Source organism: Rattus norvegicus, chromosome 20 (assembly GCF_036323735.1).
Source record: "Rattus norvegicus strain BN/NHsdMcwi chromosome 20, GRCr8, whole genome shotgun sequence".
In the NCBI taxonomy this organism is placed as follows: Eukaryota; Metazoa; Chordata; class Mammalia; order Rodentia; family Muridae; genus Rattus; species Rattus norvegicus.
Genome location: NC_086038.1, coordinates 1,309,308 through 1,335,042, shown reverse-complemented (window position 1 = coordinate 1,335,042; position 25,735 = coordinate 1,309,308). Strand labels below are relative to the sequence as shown.

Below are 25,735 nucleotides of genomic sequence, written 5' to 3'. Positions count from 1 at the left end.
ATCCCATCTCTTGGGAGGCAGAGGTAGGAGAATCTCTGTGAGTTCAAGGCCTTCCTCATCTACAAAGTGAGTCCAGGACAGTTAGGGCCGAGAAACCCTGTCTCTAAAAACCAAAGAAGACAAAACCACATGGAGACTGAGCGATGTGGGTGAGAGTTTGGCTAACGTACCCTTGGGGACAGCTGTTTTTATACACACAGGGCAGGAGTGGCAAGTGGGCCTATTGAAATACTGCAATCCATCTAAAGAATTCATTTGTGACACTGTGATTAATATTATTTCTGTGTGCAATATTGAGTAATGGCATATTTTATGTCCAGTCATCAAAGTGCTAACATCAATAGATTCATTAGACCGCATCTCAATATTTTTGTTTTAAGACTGCCTTTATTTTCTACCTGCCAGAGCTGTTTTCCCTACGGTGCAGCCAAATTGCCAACTGTGTTAATGAATCTGCATCCAAGTCAGTGTCCTGTCCCTACACTGACTTCAAGAACAGTCTCTTGTATCCCCAGTGGGATGGGAGGACTTTATAGCTTGCACATAAGTAAAACTCAAGGGCTTCCACTCTTTACAACCAAAAGGTTTGACTGTAAGTGCTCTTGGAAGATTTCTCACCAGAGCACCAATGAGCACTTAAGAGAGGAACAGAGGATCCCCTTTCTAGTGTGTTTAGTGACCAGATTGCAGACTTCCCATCTTAAAACTATGTTTTGCAGAGGTGAAAACTCTTCTCTGACTCTGGTATCAACAATATTTCCTTTTCTTTGTTAGTCAAAGCCATACATAGAACTTTCCTCTTTTAATTCATTTTCATTCTCATTTTCATATCCTCTCTCTCTCTCCCTCTCTCCCTCTCTCTCTCTTCCTCTCTCTCTCCCTCTCTTCCTCTGTAGCTCTCTGTCTCTCTCTTTCTCACCTCCCCTCTCTCCTTCTTTTTTCTCCCCCTTTCCTTCTCTCTTCCTCCTTCCCCTCTCCTTCCCTTCCTCTTTCCCTCCTTTTCTTCCTATCTCACCCTCTCTTTTCCCGTTCATTTTTTCTTCCTTCCTTATCCCACAGTGGTATTGACGCCTTCGCTGAAGACAACCTTGAACTCCTTCCAAAGCCTCTCTGGCCACGTGTCCTAGAGACTGGGTTTACAAGTGTGTGCTCCCAAGTAGAACCTTAACACTTCTAATTTCCAAATGTGATCATTATTTGCAGACCTAACCCATAAAAGTCACCAGAGGACCTGGGTTTTACTTCCAGCACTCATGTGGCAATCAATAGAACCAGTAACACCAGTTCCAGGCTGTCAGATACCCACTTCCTTCTAACCTCTGCTGGCACTAGGCACTCACGAGGTGCACATACAGAAATATAAGCAAAACATCAGCACACATACATTTTTTTTGTTTGCTTGTTTTAGAGAACATACTGATCCTGGAATATTAGAAATGTTCTAGGAAACATGACATTAAGTACTCAGTGTAGGAGAACAGAGGTCAAGTCCAAGGCTAGGTTTCAGGTTTGATCCTTCCTGGTAGGAGTCAAAGGAGGGGGAAACCCAGCATCAGAAATTCCCCCATTTCCTCTGAGGTTTCACTTTTGTTAGTCAAACTTTGTTGGGTAGTTTTGCATGGATACTGATGACGCTTCCCCGCTTCTCATTGTAATTGGGTGGAGTGTACCTAGAGCATCCAATCAGGGCTACCACGGGAAGGATGGCGACCTCAAACAAGTTCTCTCTCCTGCTGATGGTGGTGGTCGCTCTGGCTGTTAGCCGAACAGGTGCTGGTGAGTTCAAGGGTCTGGAAGGAAATAAGCTCTGAGGGGAGGAGCATGGGTGTCAGGACCAGACCCTCCGGATCCCTTCCTCACCTGTTCCCTAGCGCCGCTCCCTGCCCCACCCCCACCCTACCCTACCGCTCGTGCACTCTCTGGGGTTATCAGTGAAGGGTTCTAATGTAACCCTGCGCCACCTCCAGGCACACATTCACTGCGTTATTTCCACACTGCCCTGTCACGGCCGGGCCGTGGGGAGCCTCAATATATTTCTGTCGGCTATGTGGATGACAAGCTGTTTCAGCGCTGTGATAGCGTTGAGGAGATTCCGAGGATGGAGGCCCGTGCACCTTGGATGGAGAAGGAAGGACCAGAGTATTGGGAGGAGCTGAAACTCAAAGTAAAAAGCATTGCACAAAGAGCCAGAGCAAGACTTCGGACCTTGATCCGCTACTACAACCAGAGTGAAGGCAGTGAGTGACCCCAGGTCTGGGTTGGACTCTTATATGTCCCTACTGCTAAGCTAGATTAGCCCTGTGTCTCAGGTTTAAAGTTTGGTTGGACTTCAGAACCCTCATAAACCTTTAGTTGGTTTCACTTTCAGTTTTAGCCTAAATCTTGCTAGTGGGCAGATTGCGATGGGGTGGCCCAGACTGACAGCTTGGTTGTGGCTAGGTTCTCACATCCTGCAGTGGATGGTTGCCTGCGAGGTGGGGCCAGACATGAGACTTCTTGGAGCACACTATCAGGCTGCATATGACGGCTCGGATTACATCACCCTGAATGAGGACCTGAGCTCCTGGACTGCAGCAGACATGGTGGCTCAGATCACGAAGAGCGAGTTAGAGTCAGAAGGTAGAGCAGAATACTTCAGAGCCTATGTGGATGGAGAGTGCCTGGAGCTGCTCCATAGATTCCTGCAGAATGGAAAAGAGATTCTTCAGAGAGCAGGTATGGGGAACAACTAAGAACCACTTTTAGAAGCCAAGATATCCCCTCTACCGTACAAGTGAGGCTTGTTGTCTGGGGAGGGATCAGCTAGAATACTGCATAAGGAGGAGAATGAGTGCTAGTGGCTTTCCTGATCCAACATGAGAGAGTGACTGTCCTCAGGGCTGACCCTGCTTGCAGAATAGTTGAATCTGTCCCGGATGGAAGGAGAAAACACCCTGAAATAAACAAACGCACACACTTCCATCCAGTCTGCAACTCATTGTGAACCATGGCCTCCCTCAGGCCTGGTTCTCTGCTCACTCACCCCCAATGTCTTTGGAGGTCACCCTCCACTGATGCTGAGTCTCTCAGCTCAACCCAATTAGGACTAGAGATGGGAAATCTGAAGACTTCTACTTGATGCTGTCTTAGGGTTTCTATTGCTATAAAGAAACACCATGACCAAAAGCAAGTTGGGGAAAGACAGGGTTTATTTGGCTTACCCTTCCAGCACTGTTCATCGTTGAAGGCAATCAGGACAGAAACTCAAACTGTTGATCTACAGGGCATACAGGAGTGCTGCTTCTTGGCTTGCACCCTATGGCCTGCTCAGCTTGCATTTTTATAGGACCCAGGACCTCCCGTCCAGCCATGGCACCATCTACAATGAGTTGGGCCCTGAAGCATCAATCACTAATTAGGAAAATGACCTATAGACTTGCCTACAATCTGATCTTTTATTAATGGAGGTACCCTCCTCTCATATAACTTTAGCTTGTGTCAAGTTGACATAAAAACTATTTAGTACATTAACCCTGATTTTAGAACATTCCAAGGAATGGATTATGCTAGGTACCAGAATCGGTTCCTGTATGGTGCTTACATTCCTTTTGTAGCCTAATTCTGACCATCCCAAGGATGCTCACATGAGCTCCAATGACTCCCTTAAAATGCTTTTTTCTCCCAACACTTCCCCACCCAGATCCCCCAAAGGCACATGTGACCCTTCACCCAAGACCTGAAGGTGATGTCACCCTGAGGTGTTGGGCCCTGGGCTTCTACCCTGCTGACATCACCCTAACCTGGCAGTTGAATGGGGAGGACCTGACCCAGGACATGGAGCTTGTGGAGACCAAGCCTTCAGGGGATGGAACCTTCCAGAAGTGGGCATCTGTGGTGGTGCCTTCTGGAGAGGAGCAGAAATACACATGCCATGTGGAGCATGAGGGGCTGCCTGAGCCTCTTGTCCTGAAATGGGGTAAGGATGGGTAAGGGTAACAGAACTAAGGAAAGAAGGAGCCTAGATCAAGATCAGGGATGAGAACTGGGGATCGGGACCCTCACCCTCCACTTCTTTCCCAGGAGGATCGTCTCAGTCCTTTGTCGTCATCATGGTCATCATAGTAATCATTGTTATTCTGGCTCTCCTGGGAGGTGTGCTCACTGTTGTTTTGGTGTACAGGAGGAGGGGTGCAGGTAAGCAAAAGGGTAGCCTGAGTTATCTTCCTCACTTGTGGACTTCAGGTCTTAGGTGGAATTGGCCCTGCCTTTTCTGTAGGAAGACCTTTGACCCACCACCTCAAATGACACAATGGTTTATTTTACTTAATCATTGTATTTTATTGTGTATTTATGAGTGTATGATATAGGTACTTGTGTGTATAATGTAGTTATGTGTTCAGTGCATGTATGTATGTGTGTATATGTATGTTTGTGTGTGTACATGTGTACATGTGTGTATGTGTGTGTGCTTGTGTGTATGTTTGTGTGTGTATGTGTATATATGTGGGTGTATGTGTGTGTTTACGTGTATGTATGTGTAAGCTAGAGGTCAATACTGTGTCTTCCTCTATCCTTTCTGACTTTTCTTGAGATGGGATCTTACTAATTTGATTAGAACAGCTAGCCAAAAAAACTCCAGGGATTCTCCTATTTCTGTTTCCCTGCACTGAGATTATAGATGATAGATGTGAATCAACCAGTTGCAGACAGACTGGATATACACACAGTTTAAACAGTTTACATCTAAATCCAAAATAATTTAATCTTAAAAGATCAAAATTCTGGGGACTATTTTTTGACTCATGTAAAGACCTTCAGTTACACTTTGAAGAGGCGTTTACTTAAGGTGTGTAAAGTATCACAGGGGCCACTTTATCCCATAAAATAGCATATACATTTGCATCCACAAGCACTTAGGTGCACTAATGAAAGTCACACTGATGTAGCGTTGTGAGCAACGTCAACTAGGAAGCAGTATCACAAACAAACGCTCACCTTGCCTGAGTCTCTGTGGTGACAGTCTACTATGCAGGGGGCCATGTGAAAGAAAAGCTGTAATCAGAGTGGAAGCTCCCTGCTGAGAACAGAGTCCAGAAGGCTTTATTATACTTCCTGCATATCACCAGATTTTCAAATCCTTCCCTAAGTCTGCAGTCCTAGTTCTAGTAGCTTCCTTTGGGCCAGGATTAAGCCTTTTCATAGATCTTCACGGCACTGCTGCCTTCCTGGCCCCTTGCTCATTGCTTTCTTTCCATAGGGGAAAGATGAGCAGTTATACTCAGACTAGTGGGATACGGTTCCTGATATGAAATAGAGTAGACAGGAGCCATGGGGCAACACAGCCCGCTCATCTTGTGGAGTCTGACCATGTCTTATTTATTCTGCTATAGGCATGCTCTGATGCTTCTCTCACCATTTAGAAAGGTAAGACCTTGCAGGGCCTAACCTGCAGTATGTGGTAGAACAGAGGATAGCCTTTTGGGTTATGGGGACTCTTAAGGGTTGGGACATTTGAGTTTGGATCTTAGAGCATTACCGCTTCCAGAGGATAGGCTGAATATCTTCTGGTTTTTTTTTTCCCCCAGTATGAAAGCACTGAGTGTGTGGGACTGAGTCTGTTCCCCATAACCGTGTTACCTCCCTTTTCACCAGTACCACAGTGGAATCTGGGACTTCTTCATGCCTTGTGGAACTTTAGTTTTCTATGAGCGGCTTCTTCCCTGGTCAAAATAAGAATGTATATATAACTTTATTTTTTTTTACCTTCTTGTTATAAGAAGTTGGTTGTGTTATTAAAATTTGTAAATTTGAAAGGGAATAAAAGTGAACTTACAAACCCCTTGTGTTTAATGCACTCAGTCTGTTGTGGGTGGTTCAGAGGGCAGCTAGAGTGCAAACTGTGGCTGGGATTTAACAGTGGAGAGTCTTCCACGGACTTGGATGTTTTTATGTCCTCTACCATTGATCTTCAGGGTAGGAAATGGATTTGGACCAGGATGCCATGTGAGTTATGTATTCAGCATTGATGAAATTGCTTAGGGAATGACTAAAATGAGAAACGGAACAAAGACTGAGCCTTACAGACTAACAGTTTTATATCAGCAGTTATCTGAAATACAGTGATGGGTTATATTCTATTTTGTATGGATTTGGTTTTTATTTTTAAATTTAGTAATTTTAGTGCTTCGAGATTTAATGTAATTTGCTATTTAGTTCTGGTTTTCCTGCGGGTTACAAATAGATTGCCTTAAGTCTCATAGGAGACTTTGGACTTGGGTATTTTAAACTGTGTCAAGAGTGTGATAGAGGGCTGGAGAGATGGCTCAGTGGTTAAGAGCACTGACTGCTCTTCCTGAGGTCCTGAGTTCAAATCCCAGCAACCACACGGTGGCTCACAACCATCTGTAATGAAATCTGATGCCCTCTTCCAGTGTGTCTGAAGACAGCATCAGTGTACTTATATATAATAAATGAATAAATCTTAAAAAAGAGTGTGATAGATTATGGAAACTTTTGAAAATAGACTAAATGCATTTTACATTAGGATATGGCCACAAGGATATGGGCCCCATGGTGTAGAATGTGGTGATTTGAATGAGAATGGCCCATCTATGCTTGAATATTTGAACATTGGTCCACAGATGATAGAACTTGATAGGTGTCTTCACCTACAAAATAAATTGAATTGAGCCAAATTAAAGTATAAAGGCAGGTTCATTGGGAGCAGCTCTCAGGTGGGTTCCCTCGGTTCGTAGCTGGGCTTATTAGGGTCTTTTTGTAGGGGAGGGGAGGGAGGTGATGACATGCTGGCTAGGTACTGGGCTTATTGCCTTATCAGGTGAGTTTTTAGGGCCCTATAGGGTGGTCTTAAGTCCAGTTGACCACTTTGGAATCCAGAACTTGGAGCTGGCTTTATCTAGTATTCTATGAGGGCTTTTGCAAGCATGGGCTCCTGGTCGAAAGAGAAGGGAGGGGACCCCTTGGCCCCTACTATCTTGGCATTGTTCCCAAACTCCAGTGTATCAGAACTATTTGAGAAGGATTCAGAGAGTAGGCCTTGTCCAGGTGGTGGCACTACATCTCTTTAATCCCAGCGCTCAGTAGGTAGAGGCAGGTAGATGTCCCAAATGAAGGCCAGCTTTGTGTGGACAGCAAGTTCCAAGGTAGCCAGGGCCACACAGAGAAATTCTGTCTTGGATAGAAGGTGTAGAGGAGGACGGGGAGGAGGAGGAGGAGGAAGAGGAGGGTGAGGAAGAAGAGGAAGAGGAAGGTGAGGAGGAGGAGGAGGAAGAAGAAGAGGAGGAGAAGGAATCCTTGTTGGAGGAGGTGTGTTATTGGGGGCAGGTTTTGAAATGCTCAAATGTCCATTCCTCCACTGGCATTAGAACCTACTTCTTCAGGATTCTGGCACATATTGAACACCAGCTGAGACAGCCAGCCTCCATTCTCCTGTACTGAGGGTTTTTTTTTAAAGGGAGTGAGGGTCGTGGTTGGGTTTTAAAAAAATGAGACATGGAGACATTTGTATAATATAAGGTTTTAGCATTTTCTTTGGGGCAGTCTCCTGAGATAATCATCCCAACTCATCCCTTCTCCCATCCACCTCCTGTCAAGCATGTAGCTCTCAGATGGCCTTCCTGTTCTGCTTCTCTTCCAGCTCCAGCCTCCAGTTCTTCTTATTGTTGCACAGCAGTGGCTAACAGGGAAAGACTAAGGTGCCATAAGTGTGGTACTCACATATTGGTGGCAACCAAATGCTGTCTAATTGGACTTAAAGTCTGCTCATCAGGAAGAATGTCATACCTTGTACTGGAAACCTATCCAGCTTACCAGGGCTAGTGAGGTCATAGATCTTAGTAAGAATCTACTGTGGCCACTTTGGTAAACCAACATAATTCACGTTGGTAAACCAACATAATTCCTTACTACATTCGAAATTTTATCCTTATACCTATAGATAAGTGTAGCTACTACCCTTCATCAAAAAACCCTTTTTTTACAGTAAATGGAGACTTAGTTATGGTTTCTACTGCTGTGAAGAGACACCATGACCAAGACAACTTTTATAAAGGGCAATGTTTAACTGGGGCTGGCATACAGGGTCAGAGGTTTAGTCCATTTTCATCATGGCAGGAAGCATGACTGTCCAGACAGGCATGGTGCTGGAGGACCTGAGGGTTCTACATCTTGATCTGAATACAGATAGGAGCTGCCTCACACTTAGCTAGAAGGAGGGTCTCAAAGCCCACCCCACATTGACACAGTTCCTCCAGCAAGGCCAAACCTATTGCAACTTGGTCATATCTGCTTTAACAAGGCCACACTTCCTAATAGTGCCACCCTCTGGCCCAAACATATTTAAACCACTAGAGACCATTACAGAAAATCACAACTGAACATAGAATAGAAATCAACTGACTACAGGGATCCCAGCTCCAATGGATAAATCTACATTACAGCTCCTGCCTCTAAGGTTCAGGGAGCATCTCAGAAGGAGGTGGAATACCAGGTAGTACATTGTGAAAACATGTCCCCTAGAAATGACTCCATAAATAAGACAGGAACGGTGACAATATCAACATACAAGGGGGAAATTTGTGTGGGTTCTCACCACTAGACAAAGAACTATAGACAGCTGATAACTGTTGGAGGAAGAAGAATTAGAGGCCTCCAGGAATAAGTCCACTCACTGGTTTTCCAATACATGGTGGTCAGCCCAGAAACCATATACACATAAACAACAAAAATGCACTTGGATGATATTATATATGTGACTTTATAAACTCACATATACACACATACACACATATATACATACATACTTATTTAACAATAATAGTCAAAGAAAAATGGTTGTCGAATTGAGAGTCAAGAAAGGACCAGGGAGGGTAAATTGGAAAGGGCTGAAGCAGTGATTTTCATCCTTCCTAAAGCTGAAAAAACTTTTTTCTTTTCTTTTCTTTTTTTTTTTTTGGAGCTGGGGACCGAACCCAGGGCCTTGCACTTGCTAGACAAGCGCTCTACCACTGAGCTAAATCCCCAACCCCGGAAATTCTTTAATATAGTTCCTCATGTGGGTTTTTGACTGCCAACCATAAAATAGCTTTGTTGCTACTTCATAACTGTGATTTTGCTATTGTTATGAATCATAGTATAAATATATGATATGGGGGATGTTAGTTTAAAAGATTATGTGAACTACTGTGTGTTCTTTCCTACATACAGTGTAGTGCTCTGAGATGATCATCACACTAAAGACATGTACTGAATTGTCATTCTGTAGCCTGTTGCTGTATATAGCACTGGTGCTAATGACTAACGAAAACAAAATTATACCGTCAAAACACTGATACTTAAATCTCTCCTATTGTGTGTGTTTGGTTTGAGCATGCAAACTTGATGGTTGAACGTGCAATTTGCTTTCCCAACAAATGATGTGTCATAAGTAACTCCACACACACACAAACACACACACACACACCAATAAATTATTTAAAAGGAAATCTACATTGTACTCGTCATTAAAAGATAGAATAAAATTATACTCTTTCTCATCCTGCTCCTATTGACCTGGATTGTTGTTAGATTCACCAGCTTCCTGACCTCTTACTTGTGATTTAACTTTTATGAACTCTAAATCTCCCTTTACCGTGATTTGTCAGTGGCATCCAAGTTCAACTGGAAGAAGGATATTGGAGAAAGACTGAAATACTCAACTTCACTAGATCTCCAGAAGGAGATGCAGTAAAGCCTCTGAGGATATCGGGGGGCTGTTGTTACTAAGCCACTGGTAGGAATTTCAATAATTATCACACGATTGTGGTGATTGCAATGAATATTCATGCATCAGGAATATGAATATAAGAAGACAAATTAAAAGATAACAAACCCAACATAGTATTTTTTTTCTAGAGATCATTTTATTTGTTACTTGACTTGTTGCTGTGGCAAAACATCTGCCAAGCAATTTAGGAGTGAAAGATTGATTTTACTCATGGCTTGAAGAATGCAGTACATCAGGATGAAAAAAGTACAAAAGGAATATGGGGTCCTAGGTTACACTGCACATGTAGACAACCAGAAAAAACAGATGAATAATGATAGTAAGCCTGGTTTTTCGTTTTTTCCTTTTTCTTTCCAAGATTATTCTAAGGAATGGATGGCTCCTCCCACATTCAAAGTGGATCTTTCCTCCTTAGTGAAATCTCTCCAGAGACATCGTCACAGAAACTCCCAGATGTGTGTTTGAGGTGATTCCAAATTGCCCATAGGTATGCACTGAGGGTAATTCCAAATCCAGTCCAGTTAACACTGAAGATTAGTCACAGCAATCATGTAATTGTACCATGGGCCATGGTGTTATCTGACTCACTTTGCATGATGTGGGAGTGTGGTCCTTCCTGATAGATGATCCTTATTTGTGAGACTTCTCCATGTTCAGGATCCTTCTCAACGAACTCTTAACATCCCTATTTCTCAGACTATAAATGAAGGGGTTCAGAGTGGGAGTTACCAAGGTATACATGACAGCAGCTACCACCTCCCCAGAGGAATGAGAACTAGATCGGGGCTTCAGGTAGGCAGCAAAGACTGTGCTGTAGAAAAGGAGGACTACAGAGAGGTGGGAACTGCATGTGGACAGTGCTTTCCTTTTCCCCTGTGCTGATGGAATCCTAGCCACAGCATAAAAAATACAACCATAAGAACTTACAATGCAGAGAAGTGCACCGATTGTAAAAATTACAACCAAAACTATCATCAGGATTTCATTGAGGTGAGTATCTGAACAGGAAAGCAGTAAGAGAGGCCCAAGATCACAGAAAAAATGAGGAATCTCTTGATTGGTTTGAAAATATAACTGAGAGAGCAACAAAGTATGGGTCAGAGACAAACAATTAGTTACTCCCCATGACCCACTGACCAGAACCCCACATCTACAAGGAGTCATGAGAAGTGGGTAGAGCAGTGGCTGGCAGATAGCAGCATAGCGGTCAATAGCCATGACTGCCAGAAGCAGGTTATCCATGTCTGCAAAAACAGCAAAGAAGTAAAACTGAGTCAGGCATCCAGAGAATGAGATTGATCCATCTCCAGTCCACAGAGTCTCCAGCATTTTAGGGGCTGTGGTGGTGATGGAGCAAAGATCCACGAGTGAGAGCTGACTGAGGAAGAAATACATGGGGGTGTGGAGGTGGACATCAGCACCAATAGCTAACAGAAGGAGCAGGTTCCCTGAAAGTCCCAGCAAGTAGAGAGCAAGGAAGATGCTAAAGAGGAGCTGCCATTTCTCTGGGTCCCTGGACAGTCCCAGGAGGATAAAGTCAGGAGCTTGACTGCAGTTCATCCTTGGTCTTTTGCTTCAAGACGAAATTGGTGTGAAGACAATTCAGTAGCTGCAGGCAAGACTTGGCATCAACCCAGACCTGGTCCCTTGGCAATGGGTCTCCCTGAGGCATAAACTGAGCAATGGAAACCATAATAGCAACGGGAGGGAAAAACTTGGAGTTCATTAAAAATGGTACCCTAGGGAAACATGAAGTCAATTTGTTGAATGTTTACCAGGAATTCTCTGGGTAAAAGGTATGATATTTAACAATCGTGTTATATGACAGAATGAGAAGTTTCCCATGACTATTTTGATTCTGATTCATTTGAAGACGGAGGCTGCATATTATGTACTTAACTCAGTGCTGTGCTGAAAGTGGGATTTCAATAAATTCTTCTGTCCTTCCTGTCTACTACCCTTGTTGCACCTCTAGGAGACTAAGAAGACTACCACTGTTTTACTGGTGATTTTCTGTGATTAATATTGAGCCTCAGTTAATGTGTTGTTCACAGTGCTGCCCAGAGAGTTCCTTAAAAAAGAATCATATTACTTATGGACTCACAAGAAGTTACTGGGATACCGTATTTTTTTATGTAGTGTATATGCTTTGTGTGCCTTCTATGGCCCTAAATACTTTGATCTGGGAATGCTTCATTTATTCCATCATGCTCACTGCCCACATTCAATGAGTTATTAGCAAAGTCCACATTTCTCAGTACCAATTTTCTGTTTCTGTCACTTTCTGTTGCTTGTGTAGTGTTACCAACTAAGTAAAGTAAAAACGATATATTTTGCATCAAAGTTCAAGTAAAACATAAAAGAACCCCTGTGATGGAGTCTGAGCAGAGAGCAACACTAGATGGGGAAGGTTTCTGTGTGTGACTTCTGGTAACCCTTCTTAAGCCCCTACTGTCTAATCATTGTGTATGTACCTAATCCAAAAAGAACCAAAAGTTCCACCACAGTCAGACTCAGTTTCCCTAATCTTAGAACCTCATTGAGCTGTGTTATGACTCTGACAAATAATATATGGTTTCAAACCATAGTGTTTACCCTTGCCATCTCAGTTTCTCTCCTAGGAAATCTTAGGCTTCTTTCATTGGCAGATGAACCCTGCAACTTCCTAGATTACCACACTTGTGATATGGAGGATGTATATTTTGTTTAAATGTTTAGTGAAGTTTTAAGTTAGTATTTGCCTCCCTCAGAAGGAATTGGGCCATACTATGATAGAGAAAAGCAGAATCTTATTCTCCTCTTCCAAGTATGCCTAGTGCTGGGCATAGAAAAACCAAACAGAAACACTGGTTATGAAAAGGGTCATTGCTTAGTAGTGATTGGAGGCAGGAGTGGGCACTGCGTTGTCCCCTTCTGTGGTTCATTTAGTATTTCAGGAAAGAACCACATTTCTCCCAGTCGTTGTTGTGCTGGTGTGACTTTAACACATGATGGTGCGTCCATGCCTTTCATTCTCACATATATAAATAGTGTTATAAACTGCTCTCCACAAACTCTTTTACATTTCAACCCATTGATCACCGTTTCTTACCTTAACTGGACATTTTCTCATCAATTCAACCAAAGCTTATTGCATCAAGAGAATAACTGGCTACACTCATTGTATTCTCATTCTGTAATTCACTGAAAAGATTTCAGTTTTGCCTGGTCTTTATTGCTCAAATACCACTAGTCTCTCTTCTTTCCTCTTAATTACATATACTGTCCTGTCCCTGGTTACTAGGAACTCCTAGGTATGCCTCTGCCCACCTATTCCACCCCTAACTAGGCAGTCTTGTCTTTCTGCTGGTCACTCAAAGTTTTCTAATTCTTCCTCCTGACATCATGTGCTCTTGTTAACATCATCCCCATTGTTCTTCTTGCCTGATAATTCTTCATCTTTAGTCAAATTTTACCAGGACTACAAGACTATGTTGTAATTTTTCTTCTTCTCCATCATTAAACTATTGTTGAATACCTTAAAAGGAGAGAACATATAGCAGGTCTCCCTATATACAAGAAAATTGAAATAATTCCCTGCATCTGATGAGACCACGAAGGATTGAAGCTGGATATTAACAACAACCAAAACTAGAGACTCTACAAAGTAATGGAAACTGATCAACTCTCTATTGAATGAAAATGGGTCATGACAGAAAGAAAGAAATTAAAGATTTTCTAGAATTCAGTGAAAATGAACACACAGCATAGCCAAACTTATGGGACACAATGAAAATGGTGCTAAGAAGAAAGTTCACATCATTAAGTGCCTGAATAAAATAATTGGAGCAATCCCATACCGGCAACTTGACAGCCTACCTGAAAGTTCTAGAACCAAAAACTCTAATCATGCCCAAGAGAAGTAGACAATGGAAGAGGGGGAGGAAAGATTTTTGGAGTGGGGGGTAGAGGACACCAGGAGAACATGGCTCACTGAATCATTAAAGCAGGGTTCAGATGGACTCACAGAGTCTGAAGCAGGAAGCACAGGTCCTGCATGGGTTTACAGCATGTTATCAGTGCATATGTTATGACTGTTAGCTTGGTAGTTTTTTGGGACTCCCAAGAGTGGGAGCAGATGTGTCTGTGATGCTTTTGCCTGGTCTTGGGACTCTCCCTATATTGCCATGTTCAACCTCAATATGAGGGTTTGCCTTGCCTTGAATTGTGTGTGGTTACATCTTGGAGGCCTGCTCTTTTCTGAAGGGAAACTGAGAAGGAATGGATCTGTTAGAACAGGGGTGCAGTGTGTATATGGGAATAGGAAAGCTGAAGGGAGGAGAAGCTGAGGTCAGGACGTATTGTATGAGAGAATACTCTATTTTCAATAATAACACATATGGTACATGTTCATAATAAGATTTTAATCACTAATAAAGAATAGTGAAATAAAATTTTCAGGGAAGTGAATGATCTTCAGAAAAATGTATTAAATGAAGTGATACAAGCTCAGAAAAGTAGAAACCTCATGTTCTTACTCAAATGTGAATTCTAGCCTGTAATGTACACATGTATGTGCTTGAATTGGTGTAAATGCAGATAAAGCCTTCAAAACTATAAGGGGGACCAAAGGAGAAAGAGAGAGAGAGAGAGAGAGAGAGAGAGAGAGAGAGAGAGAGAGAGAGAGAGAGAAAGAGAGAAACACAGAGAGAGAAACACACAGAGAGAGAAACACACACACACACAGAGAAACACACACACACACAGAGACAGAGAGAAAGAGAGAGAGAGAGAGAGAGAGAGAGAGAGAGAGAGAGAGAGAGAGAAACACACACACACAGAGACAGAGTGGGAGACAGACAGAGAGGGAGAGAGACAGACAGAGAGATAGACAGACACACAGAGACAGAGACAGAGACACACACACAGACACACACACAGACACACACAGACACACACAGAGAGAGAGAGAGAGAGAGAGAGAGAGAGAGAGAGAGAGAGAGAGAGAGAGAAACAATCCAGTCTTTGTGGTGCATTAGGAATATACATTCTTCCCACAAACTATATGGGGAGTTAAATTCCCGCATATGGGGCAATGTTATAATTTTACTTGTTTCTGGTTCTTTTTTCATACTGCACAGTAAAGATCATCTAAGGCTCAGAATCAAACTTTTAAAAACAGAGCTGGGTCATGTTACACTAACTGTAAATGATGAGCTATATGTATGTGAAAGACAGAAGACATACGTTGGTATGACACAATTTCCTTTTTTTGCCTTTCTTTTTTCATTTCTATGTTCATTAATTTTTGATGCTCACAATAGGAGGTGGTCCAATGGATAAATGTTTTAGAGTAAGGAGACATGAGTTTTTCAGGAATATGTTTTTAAATGAGAATGAGAACCTCAAAGACTCACAAAGCTGAGACTCACCTGGAGACGCTGTTAAGTCACAAATGTCACACTCCAGCCCAGAAATTCTTACTTAGGAGATGTGGGAATCTGTATATATTTATATATAAAACATATTGAATGTATTGTATCTCAGAGCAACTGAGACTCAGCACTGAGGTTATCTGAAAACTACTGCAGCATCTCTGGTTGTATCTAAAGACTTAGCTTCTGATGGGCTACATAGTGATATGTGACGAATACCCTGGCTTGAAGAGCTATTACCTTATTTTTCTATTTCTTATGACATATTTATTCAAAAGCTCCTGTCTCAATTCCTAGTTACCTTCTAATCCAATAGTTTTAATTCAATTCTTTCTTGGACTCTTTTAAAGCAAGCACTTATGCTTGTATTTCCCAAAATAACTCTCATCAATGTCAGATTTAAATTTCAGTCCTTTAAGTTATTTGATTTTTTTTTCAAAAAGACAGCTCAATTGAAAAGCCTTTGTTTGACACTGTGGTTAGGACAAAACGGCAACCAACAGATTGGGAAAAGATCTTTACCAATCCTACAACAGATAGAGGCCTTATATCCAAAATATACAAAGAACTCAAGAAGTTAGACCACAGGGAGACAAATAACCCTATTAAAAATGGGGTTCAGAGCTAAACAAAGAATTCACTGCTGAGGAATGCCGAATGGCTGAGAAACACCTAAAGAAAGTTTCAACATCTTTAGTCATAAGGGAAATGCAAATCAAAACAACCCTGAGATTTCACCTCACACCAGTGAGAATGGCTAAGATCAAAAACTCAGGTGACAGCAGATGCTGGCGAGGATGTGGAGAAAGAGGAACACTCCTCCATTGTTGGTGGGATTGCAGACTGGTAAAACCATTCTGGAAATCAGTCTGGAGGTTCCTCAGAAAATTGGACATTGAACTGCCTGAGGATCCAGTATACCTCTCTTGGGCATATACCCAAAAGATGCCCCAACATATAAAAAAGACACGTGCTCCACTATGTTCATCGCAGCCTTATTTATAATAGCCAGAAGCTGGAAAGAACCCAGATGCCCTTCAACAGAGGAATGGATACAGAAAATGTGGTACATCTACACAATGGAATATTACTCAGCTATCAAAAACAACGACTTTATGAAATTCGTAGGCAAATGGTTGGAACTGGAAAATATCATCCTGAGTGAGGTAACCCAATCACAGAAAAACACACATGGTATGCACTCCTTGATAAGTGGCTATTAGCCCAAATGCTTGAATTACCCTAGATCCCTAAAACAAATGAAACTCAAGACGGATGATCAAAATGTGAATGCTTCACGCCTTCTTTAAAAGGGGAACAAGAATACCCTTGGCAGGGAATAGAGAGGCAAAGATTAAAACAGAGACTGAAGGAACACCCATTCAGAGCCTGCCCCACATGTGGCCCATACATATACAGCCACCCAATTAGACAAGATGGATGAAGCAAAGAAGTGCAGGCCAACAGGAACCGGATGTAGATCGCTCCTGAGAGACACAGCCAGAATACAGCAAACACAGAGGCGAATGCCAGCAGCAAACCACTGAACTGAGAATAGGACCCCATTGAAGGAATCAGAGAAAGAACTGGAAGAGCTTGAAGGGGCTCGAGACCCCTTATGAACAACAATGCCAAGCAACCAGAGCTTCCAGGGACTAAGCCACTACCTAAAGACTATACATGGACTGACCCTGGACTCTGACCCCATAGGTAGCAATGAATATCCTAGTAAGAGCACCAGTGGAAGGGGAAGCCCTGGGTCCTGCTAAGACTGAACCCCCAGTGAACTATATTGTTGGGGGGAGGGGGGTAATGGGGGAGAATGGGGAGGGGGAACACCCATAAGGAAGGGGAGGGGGAGGGATTAGGGGGATGTTTGCCCGGAAACCGGGAAAGGGAATAACACTCGAAATGTAAATAAGAAATACTCAAGTTAATAAAAAAAAAAAAGAAAAGCCTTTGTTTATACTTCAAACCTTTGTCTGACTTTCAAGGTACCTACACTACTCTCCTGATTTCTAGTGATCTTTCTGACTCACTCTCAGTCTCCTAATCTGGTTTCTCCTGCTGATTTAAATTTCTTTTAAATTCACTTTTTTTTAAACCTCTTTTCTATTTCCACTTTCGTGCTTCACTCTATTCAAGTTTTCAATTCTGGCTTTTTCCCTCAACATCTCTCTCTCTCTCTCTCTCTCTCTCTCTCTCTCTCTCTCTTTCTCACTCTCTTTCTCTCTCTCTCTCATATATGCATGTATGCATATGTACATAGTATCAGTACTTCATAAGAACAATTTTACTGTGAGAGATGTTTTCTTTTAGGTCAGGTTATTTACACACAACTTCGGAAATTCACGTGCAAATGTAATGATGTCCTACCTTCTATGTTCCAGTCTGAAATATGAGCTCGTATTCCATAAAATACCACACTTCACACTTACCCTTCTGACTTCTCTAACATCCACTCATGAGTGATGAACTTAGAAACATTTACTCCAGCCAATGTTCTTAGACCTAAAAGCATCCTGCCCTTTGCATGTATTGCTGAGACCATATCTGAGGGTAGACATGATGGAGTCTGCATGTCTAGTCTGTACTACCTCTCTTGGGATCAGAAAAGGTTACTAATACAAAAAAACCTTTCTGACCTTTGAGAGTCAGTTCCCAAAGTTACTCATTAGCAGCAATCTCTAATGAATTTCTACTGAGAATATACCTGTAGATGTATTTGAAAAATAAAATTACTAATTAGCTGTAAAATATTAACCTCAATACAGATGTGAAAGCAGAAAGATATTTATAGCTAATGGTGTATTTATAGTCATTAATCTACGTTTTAACTAAGGAAAACCTGAATCGTTTACATGTGCTGATATTTCCAGGCAATAGCTAAAAGGATTCCCTTCTAACTGATGTAGGAGTTTTAAAGTGTACTTTTCTAAATATATATAGACTCAGAAGTGTGTCACAGTCATTAATCACGTACCCTTAGATTCTGACAGCATTGCAAACCTAATTCTTTTTTTTTTTTTATTAACTTGAGTATTTCTTATATACATTTCGAGTGTTATTCCCTTTCCCGGTTTCCGGGCAAACATCCCCCTCCCCCCTCCCCTTCCTTATGGGTGTTCCCCTCCCAACCCTCCCCCCATTGCCGCCCTCCCCCCATAGACTAGTTCACTGGGGGTTCAGTCTTAGCAGGACCCAGGGCTTCCCCTTCCACTGGTGCTCTTACTAGGATATTCATTGCTACCTATGGGGTCAGAGTCCAGGGTCAGTCCATGTATAGTCTTTAGGTAGTGGCTTAGTCCCTGGAAGCTCTGGTTGCTTGGCATTGTTGTACTTTTGGGGTCTCGAGCCCCTTCAAGCTCTTCCAGTTCTTTCTCTGATTCCTTCAATAGGGGACCTATTCTCAGTTCAGTGGTTTGCTGCTGGCATTCGCCCTGTATTTGCTGTATTCTGGCTGTGTCTCTCAGGAGCGATCTATATCCGGCTCCTGTCGGTCTGCACTTCTTTGCTTCATCTATCTTGTCTAATTGGGTGGCTGTATATGTATGGGCCACATGTGGGGCAGGCTCTGAATGGGTGTTCCTTCAGTCTCTGTTTTAATCTTTGCCTCTCCCTTCCCTGCCAAGGGTATTCTTTTTCCTCATTTAAAGAAGGAGTGAAGCATTCACATTTTGATCATCCGTCTTGAGTTTCGTTTGTTCTAGGGATCTAGGGTAATTCAAGCATTTGGGCTAATAGCCACTTATAATGAGTGCATACCATGTATGTCTTTCTGTGATTGGGTTAGCTCACTCAGGATGATATTTTCCAGTTCCAACCAATTTGCCTACGAATTTCATAAAGTCGTTGTTTTTGATAGCTGAGTAATATTCCATTGTGTAGATGTACCACATTTTCTGTATCCATTCCTCTGTTGAAGGGCATCTGGGTTCTTTCCATTTTCTGGCTATTATAAATAAGGCTGCGATGAACATAGTGGAGCACGTGTCTCTTTTATATGTTGAGGCATCTTTTGGGTATATGCCCAAGAGAGGTATAGCTGGATCCTCAGGCAGTTCAATGTCCAATTTTCTGAGGAACCTCCAGACTGATTTCCAGAATGGTTTTACCAGTCTGCAATCCCACCAACAATGGAGGAGTGTTCCTCTTTCTCCGCATCCTCGCCAGCATCTGCTGTCACCTGAGTTTTTGATCTTAGCCAATCGCACTGGTGTGAGGTGAAATCTCAGGGTTGTTTTGATTTGCATTTCCCTTATGACTAAAGATGTTGAACATTTCTTTAGGTGTTTCTCAGCCATTCGGCATTCCTCAGCTGTGAATTCTTTGTTTAGCTCTGAACCCCATTTTTTAATAGGGTTATTTGTTTCCCTGCGGTCTAACTTCTTGAGTTCTTTGTATATTTTGGATATAAGGCCTCTATCTGTTGTAGGATTGGTAAAGATCTTTTCCCAATCTGTTGGTTGCCGTTTTGTCCTAACCACAGTGTCCTTTGCCTTACAGAAGCTTTGCAGTTTTATGAGATCCCATTTGTCGATTCTTGATCTTAGAGCATAAGCCATTGGTGTTTTGTTCAGGAAATTTTTTCCAGTGCCCATGTGTTCCAGATGTTTCCCTAGTTTTTCTTCTATTAGTTTGAGTGTGTCTGGTTTGATGTGGAGGTCCTTGATCCACTTGGACTTAAGCTTTGTACAGGGTGATAAGCATGGATCGATCTGCATTCTTCTACATGTTGCCCTCCAGTTGAACCAGCACCATTTGCTGAAAATGCTATCTTTTTTCCATTGGATGGTTTTGGCTCCTTTGTCAAAAATCAAGTGACCATAGGTGTGTGGGTTCATTTCTGGGTCTTCAATTCTATTCCATTGGTCTATCTGTCTGTCTCTCTACCAATACCATGCAGTTTTTATCACTATTGCTCTGTAATACTGCTTGAGTTCAGGGATAGTGATTCCCCCTGAAGTCCTTTTATTGTTGAGGATAGCTTTAGCTATCCTGGGTTTTTTGTTATTCCAGATGAATTTGCAAATTGTTCTGTCTAACTCTTTGAAGAATTGGATTGGTATTTTGATGGGGATTGCATTGAATCTGTAGATTGCTTTTGGTAAAATGGCCATTTTTACTATATTAATCCTGCCAATCCATGAGCATGGGAGATCTTTCCATCTTCTGAGGTCTTCTTCAATTTCTTTCCTCAGTGTCTTGAAGTTCTTATTGTACAGATCTTTTACTTGCTTGGTTAAAGTCACACCGAGGTACTTTATATTATTTGGGTCTATTATGAAGGGTGTCGTTTCCCTAATTTCTTTCTCGGCTTGTTTCTCTTTTGTATAGAGGAAGGCAACTGATTTATTTGAGTTAATTTTATACCCAGCCACTTTGCTGAAGTTGTTTATCAGCTTTAGTAGTTCTCTGGTGGAACTTTTGGGATCACTTAAATATACTATCATGTCATCTGCAAATAGTGATATTTTGACCTCTTCCTTTCCGATCTGTATCCCTTTGATCTCCTTTTGTTGTCTGATTGCTCTGGCTAGAACTTCAAGAACTATATTGAATAAGTAGGGAGAGAGTGGGCAGCCTTGTCTAGTCCCTGATTTTAGTGGGATTGCTTCAAGTTTCTCTCCATTTAGTTTAATGTTAGCAACTGGTTTGCTGTATATGGCTTTTACTATGTTTAGGTATGGGCCTTGAATTCCTATTCTTTCCAGGACTTTTATCATGAAGGGGTGTTGAATTTTGTCAAATGCTTTCTCAGCATCTAATGAAATGATCATGTGGTTTTGTTCTTTCAGTTTGTTTATATAATGGATCACGTTGATGGTTTTCCGTATATTAAACCATCCCTGCATGCCTGGGATGAAGCCTACTTGATCATGGTGGATGATTGTTTTGATGTGCTCTTGAATTCGGTTTTCCAGAATTTTATTGAGTATTTTTGCGTCGATATTTATAAGGGAAATTGGTCTAAAGTTCTCTTTCTTTGTTGTGTCTTTGTGTGGTTTAGGTATAAGAGTAATTGTGGCTTCGTAGAAGGAATTCGGTAGGGCTCCATCTGTTTCAATTTTGTGGAATAGTTTGGATAATATTGGTATGAGGTCTTCTATGAAGGTTTGATAGAATTCTGCACTAAACCCGTCGGGACCTGGGCTCTTTTTGGTTGGGAGACCTTTAATGACTGCTTCTATTTCCTTAGGAGTTATGGGGTTGTTTAACTGGTTTATCTGTTCCTGATTTAACTTCGATACCTGGTATCTGTCTAGGAAATTGTCCATTTCCTGAAGATTTTCAAATTTTGTTGAATATAGGTTTTTATAGTAAGATCCGATGATTTTTTGAATTTCCTCTGAATCTGTAGTTATGTCTCCCTTTTCATTTCTGATTTTGTTAATTTGGACGCACTCTCTGTGTCCTCTCGTTAGTCTGGCTAAGGGTTTATCTATCTTGTTGATTTTCTCAAAGAACCAACTTTTGGTTCTGTTGATTCTTTCTATGGTTCTTTTTGTTTCTACTTGGTTGATTTCAGCTCTGAGTTTGATTATTTCCTGCCTTCTACTCCTCCTGGGTGTATTTGCTTCTTTTTGTTCTAGAGCTTTTAGGTGTGCTGTCAAGCTGCTGACATATGCTCTTTCCTGTTTCTTTCTGCAGGCACTCAGCGCTATGAGTTTTCCTCTTAGCACAGCTTTCATTGTGTCCCATAAGTTTGAGTATGTTGTATCTTCATTTTCATTAAATTCTAAAAAGTTTTTAATTTCTTTCTTTATTTCTTCCTTGACCAGGTTATCATTGAGTAGAGCATTGTTCAATTTCCACGTATATGTGGGCATTCTTCCCTTATTGTTATTGAAGACCAGTTTTAGGCCGTGGTGGTCCGATAGCACCCATGGGATTATGTCTATCTTTCTGTACCTGTTGAGGCCCGTTTTTTGACCAATTATATGGTCAATTTTGGAGAAAGTACCATGAAAAGCTGAGAAGAAGGTATATCCTTTTGCTTTAGGATAGAATGTTCTATAAATATCCGTTAAGTCCATTTGGCTCATGACTTCTCTTAGTCTGTCGACATCACTGTTTAATTTCTGTTTCCATGATCTGTCCATTGATGAGAGTGGGGTGTTGAAATCTCCCACTATTATTGTGTGAGGTGCAATGTGTGTTTTGAGCTTTAGTAAGGTTTCTTTTACGTATGTAGGTGCCCTTGTATTTGGGGCATAGATATTTAGGATTGAGAGTTCATCTTGGTGGATTTTTCCTTTGATGAATATGAAGTGTCCTTCCTTATCTTTTTTGATGACTTTTAGTTGGAAATTGATTTTATTTGATATTAGAATGGCTACTCCAGCTTGCTTCTTCTGACCATTTGCTTGGAAACTTGTTTTCTAGCCTTTCACTCTGAGGTAGTGTCTGTCTTTGTCTCTGAGGTGTGTTTCCTGTAGGCAGCAGAATGCAGGGTCCTCGTTGCGTATCCAGTTTGTTAATCTATGTCTTTTTATTGGGGAGTTGAGGCCATTGATATTGAGAGATATTAAGGAATAGTGATTATTGTTTCCCTTTATATTCATATTTGGATGTGAGGTTATGTTTGTGTGCTTTCATTCTCTTTGTTTTGTTGCCAAGACGATTAGTTTCTTGCTTCTTCTAGGGTATAGCTTGCCTCCTTATGTTGGGCTTTACCATTTGTTATCCTTTGTAGTGCTGGATTTGTAGAAAGATATTGTGTAAATTTGGTTTTGTCATGGAATATCTTGGTTTCTCCATCAATGTTAATTGAGAGTTTTGCTGGATACAGTAACCTGGGCTGGCATTTGTGTTCTCTTAGGGTCTGTATGACATCAGTCCAGGATCTTCTGGCCTTCATAGTTTCTGGCGAGAAGTCTGGTGTGATTCTGATAGGTCTCCCTTTATATGTTACTTGACCTTTTTCCCTTACTGCTTTTAATATTCTTTCTTTATTTTGTGCGTTTGGTGTTTTGACAATTATGTGACGGGAGGTGTTTCTTTTCTGGTCCAATCTATTTGGAGTTCTGTAGGCTTCTTGTATGTCTATGGGTATCTCTTTTTTTAGGTTAGGGAAGTTTTCTTCTATGATTTTGTTGAAGATATTTACTGGTCCTTTGAGCTGGGAGTCTTCACTCTCTTCTATACCTATTATCCTTAGGTTTGATCTTCTCATTGAGTCCTGGATTTCCTGTATGTTTTGGACCAGTAGCTTTTTCCGCTTTACATTATCTTTGACAGTTGAGTCAATGATTTCTATGGAATCTTCTGCTCCTGAGATTCTCTCTTCCATCTCTTGTATTCTGTTGGTGAAGCTTGTATCTACAGCTCCTTGTCTCTTCTTTTGGTTTTCTATATCCAGGGTTGTTTCCATGTGTTCTTTCTTGATTGCTTCTATTTCCATTTTTAATTCCTTCAACTGTTTGATTGTGTTTTCCTGGAATTCTTTCAGGGATTTTTGCGATTCCTCTCTGTAGGCTTCTACTTGTTTATTAATGTTTTCCTGTGTTTCCCTAAGTGTGTTCATGTCTTTCTTGAAGTCCTCCAGCATCATGATCAAATATGATTTTGAAACTAGATCTTGCTTTTCTGGTGTGTTTGGATATTCCGTGTTTGCTTTGGTGGGAGAATTGGGCTCCGATGATGGCATGTAGTCTTGGTTTCTGTTGCTTGGGTTCCTGCGCTTGCCTCTCGCCATCAGATTATCTCTAGTGTTACTTTGTTCTGCTATTTCTGACAGTGGCTAGACTGTCCTATAAGCCTGTGTGTCAGGAGTGCTGTAGACCTGTTTTCCTCTCTTTCAGTCAGTTATGGGGACAGAGTGTTCTGCTTTCGGGCGTGTAGTTTTTCCTCTCTACAGGTCTTCAGCTGTTCCTGTGGGCCTGTGTCTTGAGTTCACCAGGCAGCTTTCTTGCAGCAGAAAATTTGGTCTTTCCTGTGGTCCTGAGGCTCAAGTTTGCTCGTGGGGTGCTGCCCAGGGGCTCTCTGCAGCGGCAGCAACCAGGAAGACCTGTGCCGCCCTTTCCGGTAGCTTCAGTGCACCAGGGTTCCAGATGGTCTTTGGCTTTTTTTTCTGGCGTCCGAGATGTGTGTGCAGGGAGCAGTCTCTTCTGGTTTTCCAGGCTTGTCTGCCTCTCTGAAGGTTTAGCTCTCCCTCCCACGGGATTTGGGTGCAGAGAACTGTTTATCCGGTCTGTTTCTTTCAGGGTCCGGCAGTGTCTCAGGCAGGTGTCCTGCCGCTCCTGGGCCCTCCCCCACGGGAGCCCAGAGGCCTTATACAGTTTCCTCTTGGGCCAGGGATGTGGGCAGGGGTGAGCAGTGTTGTTGGTCTCTTCCGCTCTGCAGCCTCAGGAGTGCCCACCTGACCAGGCGGTTGGGTCTCTCTCTCACCGGGTCTGGGAGCAGAGAGCTGCTGCGGGCCGGGATCCGCGGGTGTGGGACTTCCGGTAAACACAGAACGTGCCCGGTCCTAGAGAAATTCTGCTTCCGTGTGTCCCAAGCTCACCAGGCAGCTTTCTTGCAGCAGAAAATTTGGTCTTACCTGTGGTCCCGAGGCTCAGGTTCGCTCGTGGGGTGCTGCCCAGGGGCTCTCTGCAGCGGCAGCAACCAGGAAGACCTGTCCCGCCCCTTCCCCAAACCTAATTCTATATAAATGAGAATCCTTGTTCCAGTCTCCTAATTTCTCATTCAATTTTTACCATACTTTCACAATTCATGAATAGCTCAACAGTGTACCATTCATTGAAATCAACTAGGAATCATATTTAACTATTTGGGACCAGTAGGACAACATGTGAATTTACATGTGCTAAAGTAAAAATGCCCAGAGGTTGGTAATATAGAGAAGAGATGGTGCATTCCCAAGATCATGAGAGAATATTGTTTCTGTGTCTCTGGGTACAGGAACCTGCTAGGACTTTGATGTCCCAGTAATTATGATAATTTTTCTGTCCTCTTAGGAACGTGATTGAATTAAAAAATCAAAAACTGAGTCAGAGACTTACAAACTAGGTTTGGGGAAGGAAGGGGAAGGAAGCTGTGCATTAGCTACTTAAGTATGTTCAGAGTTAAAACACTGGAAGCCAGACCAATTCAAGGCTTTCTCAGAGGCCCTGATGGAAGGATAAGGGAACACTAATTGTTGCCCGAGGACAGATTTGGCAAGGTCCAGTCTGGAGCTGGGGTCGGGACCTTGAATGAGATAAAGTTTCAGTTCCTGGAAACCTAATGTTTTCTTACATGAAGGGCTGTGATTATCAATCCTCAGGCTGCTGTGTGCTAGTTTGTGATGTCCTTGAGACGTCCTGGGTTTTCTTCGTGCAACATTGCTTGATTAGCTTCTGGGAAACGTAATTCCATTGTATGATATCTTCGATTCTGTCCCATTTTTACTTTGCAGGTAGTATATAAAATGCTGTAATTATTAATAAACTCATTTATCATGAGATCAGCTCATTAAAAATCAACCCAAACTTTCTTTCCTTTCCTTTTCTTTTCTTTTCTTTTCTTTTCTTTTCTTTTCTTTTCTTTCTTTCCTTCTTTCTTTCTTTCTTTCTTT

At 42.0% G+C, this 25,735-nt stretch overlaps 2 protein-coding genes across 4 annotated transcripts; one reads left to right on the top strand and one right to left on the bottom strand.

Moving 5' to 3' along the window:
* Nucleotides 1-1,648: 1,648 nt before the first annotated feature.
* On the top strand, nucleotides 1,649-5,816 carry RT1-M3-1 (RT1 class Ib, locus M3, gene 1). 3 transcript variants are annotated; one of them, XM_008772688.4, is made up of 7 exons: nucleotides 1,649-1,776; nucleotides 1,968-2,237; nucleotides 2,440-2,715; nucleotides 3,680-3,955; nucleotides 4,060-4,173; nucleotides 5,370-5,403; nucleotides 5,632-5,815. In XM_008772688.4, exons 1-6 carry the CDS (start codon nucleotides 1,704-1,706, stop codon nucleotides 5,378-5,380), a joined length of 1,020 nt encoding a protein of 339 aa, XP_008770910.2. In that variant the 5' UTR covers nucleotides 1,649-1,703; the 3' UTR covers nucleotides 5,381-5,403; nucleotides 5,632-5,815. The 3 variants fall into 3 exon arrangements, with proteins under 3 accessions (XP_008770910.2, XP_063135029.1, NP_075210.2); NM_022921.2 differs by having other exon boundaries at nucleotides 1,677-1,776; nucleotides 5,565-5,816; XM_063278959.1 differs by having other exon boundaries at nucleotides 4,060-5,815.
* A 4,577-nt stretch (nucleotides 5,817-10,393) lies between these two features.
* Nucleotides 10,394-11,323, bottom strand: Or1o2e (olfactory receptor family 1 subfamily O member 2E). Its single transcript, NM_001001423.1, has one exon. The coding sequence runs from the start codon at nucleotides 11,321-11,323 to the stop codon at nucleotides 10,394-10,396; it is 930 nt and encodes a 309-aa protein (NP_001001423.1).
* Nucleotides 11,324-25,735: the final 14,412 nt, after the last annotated feature.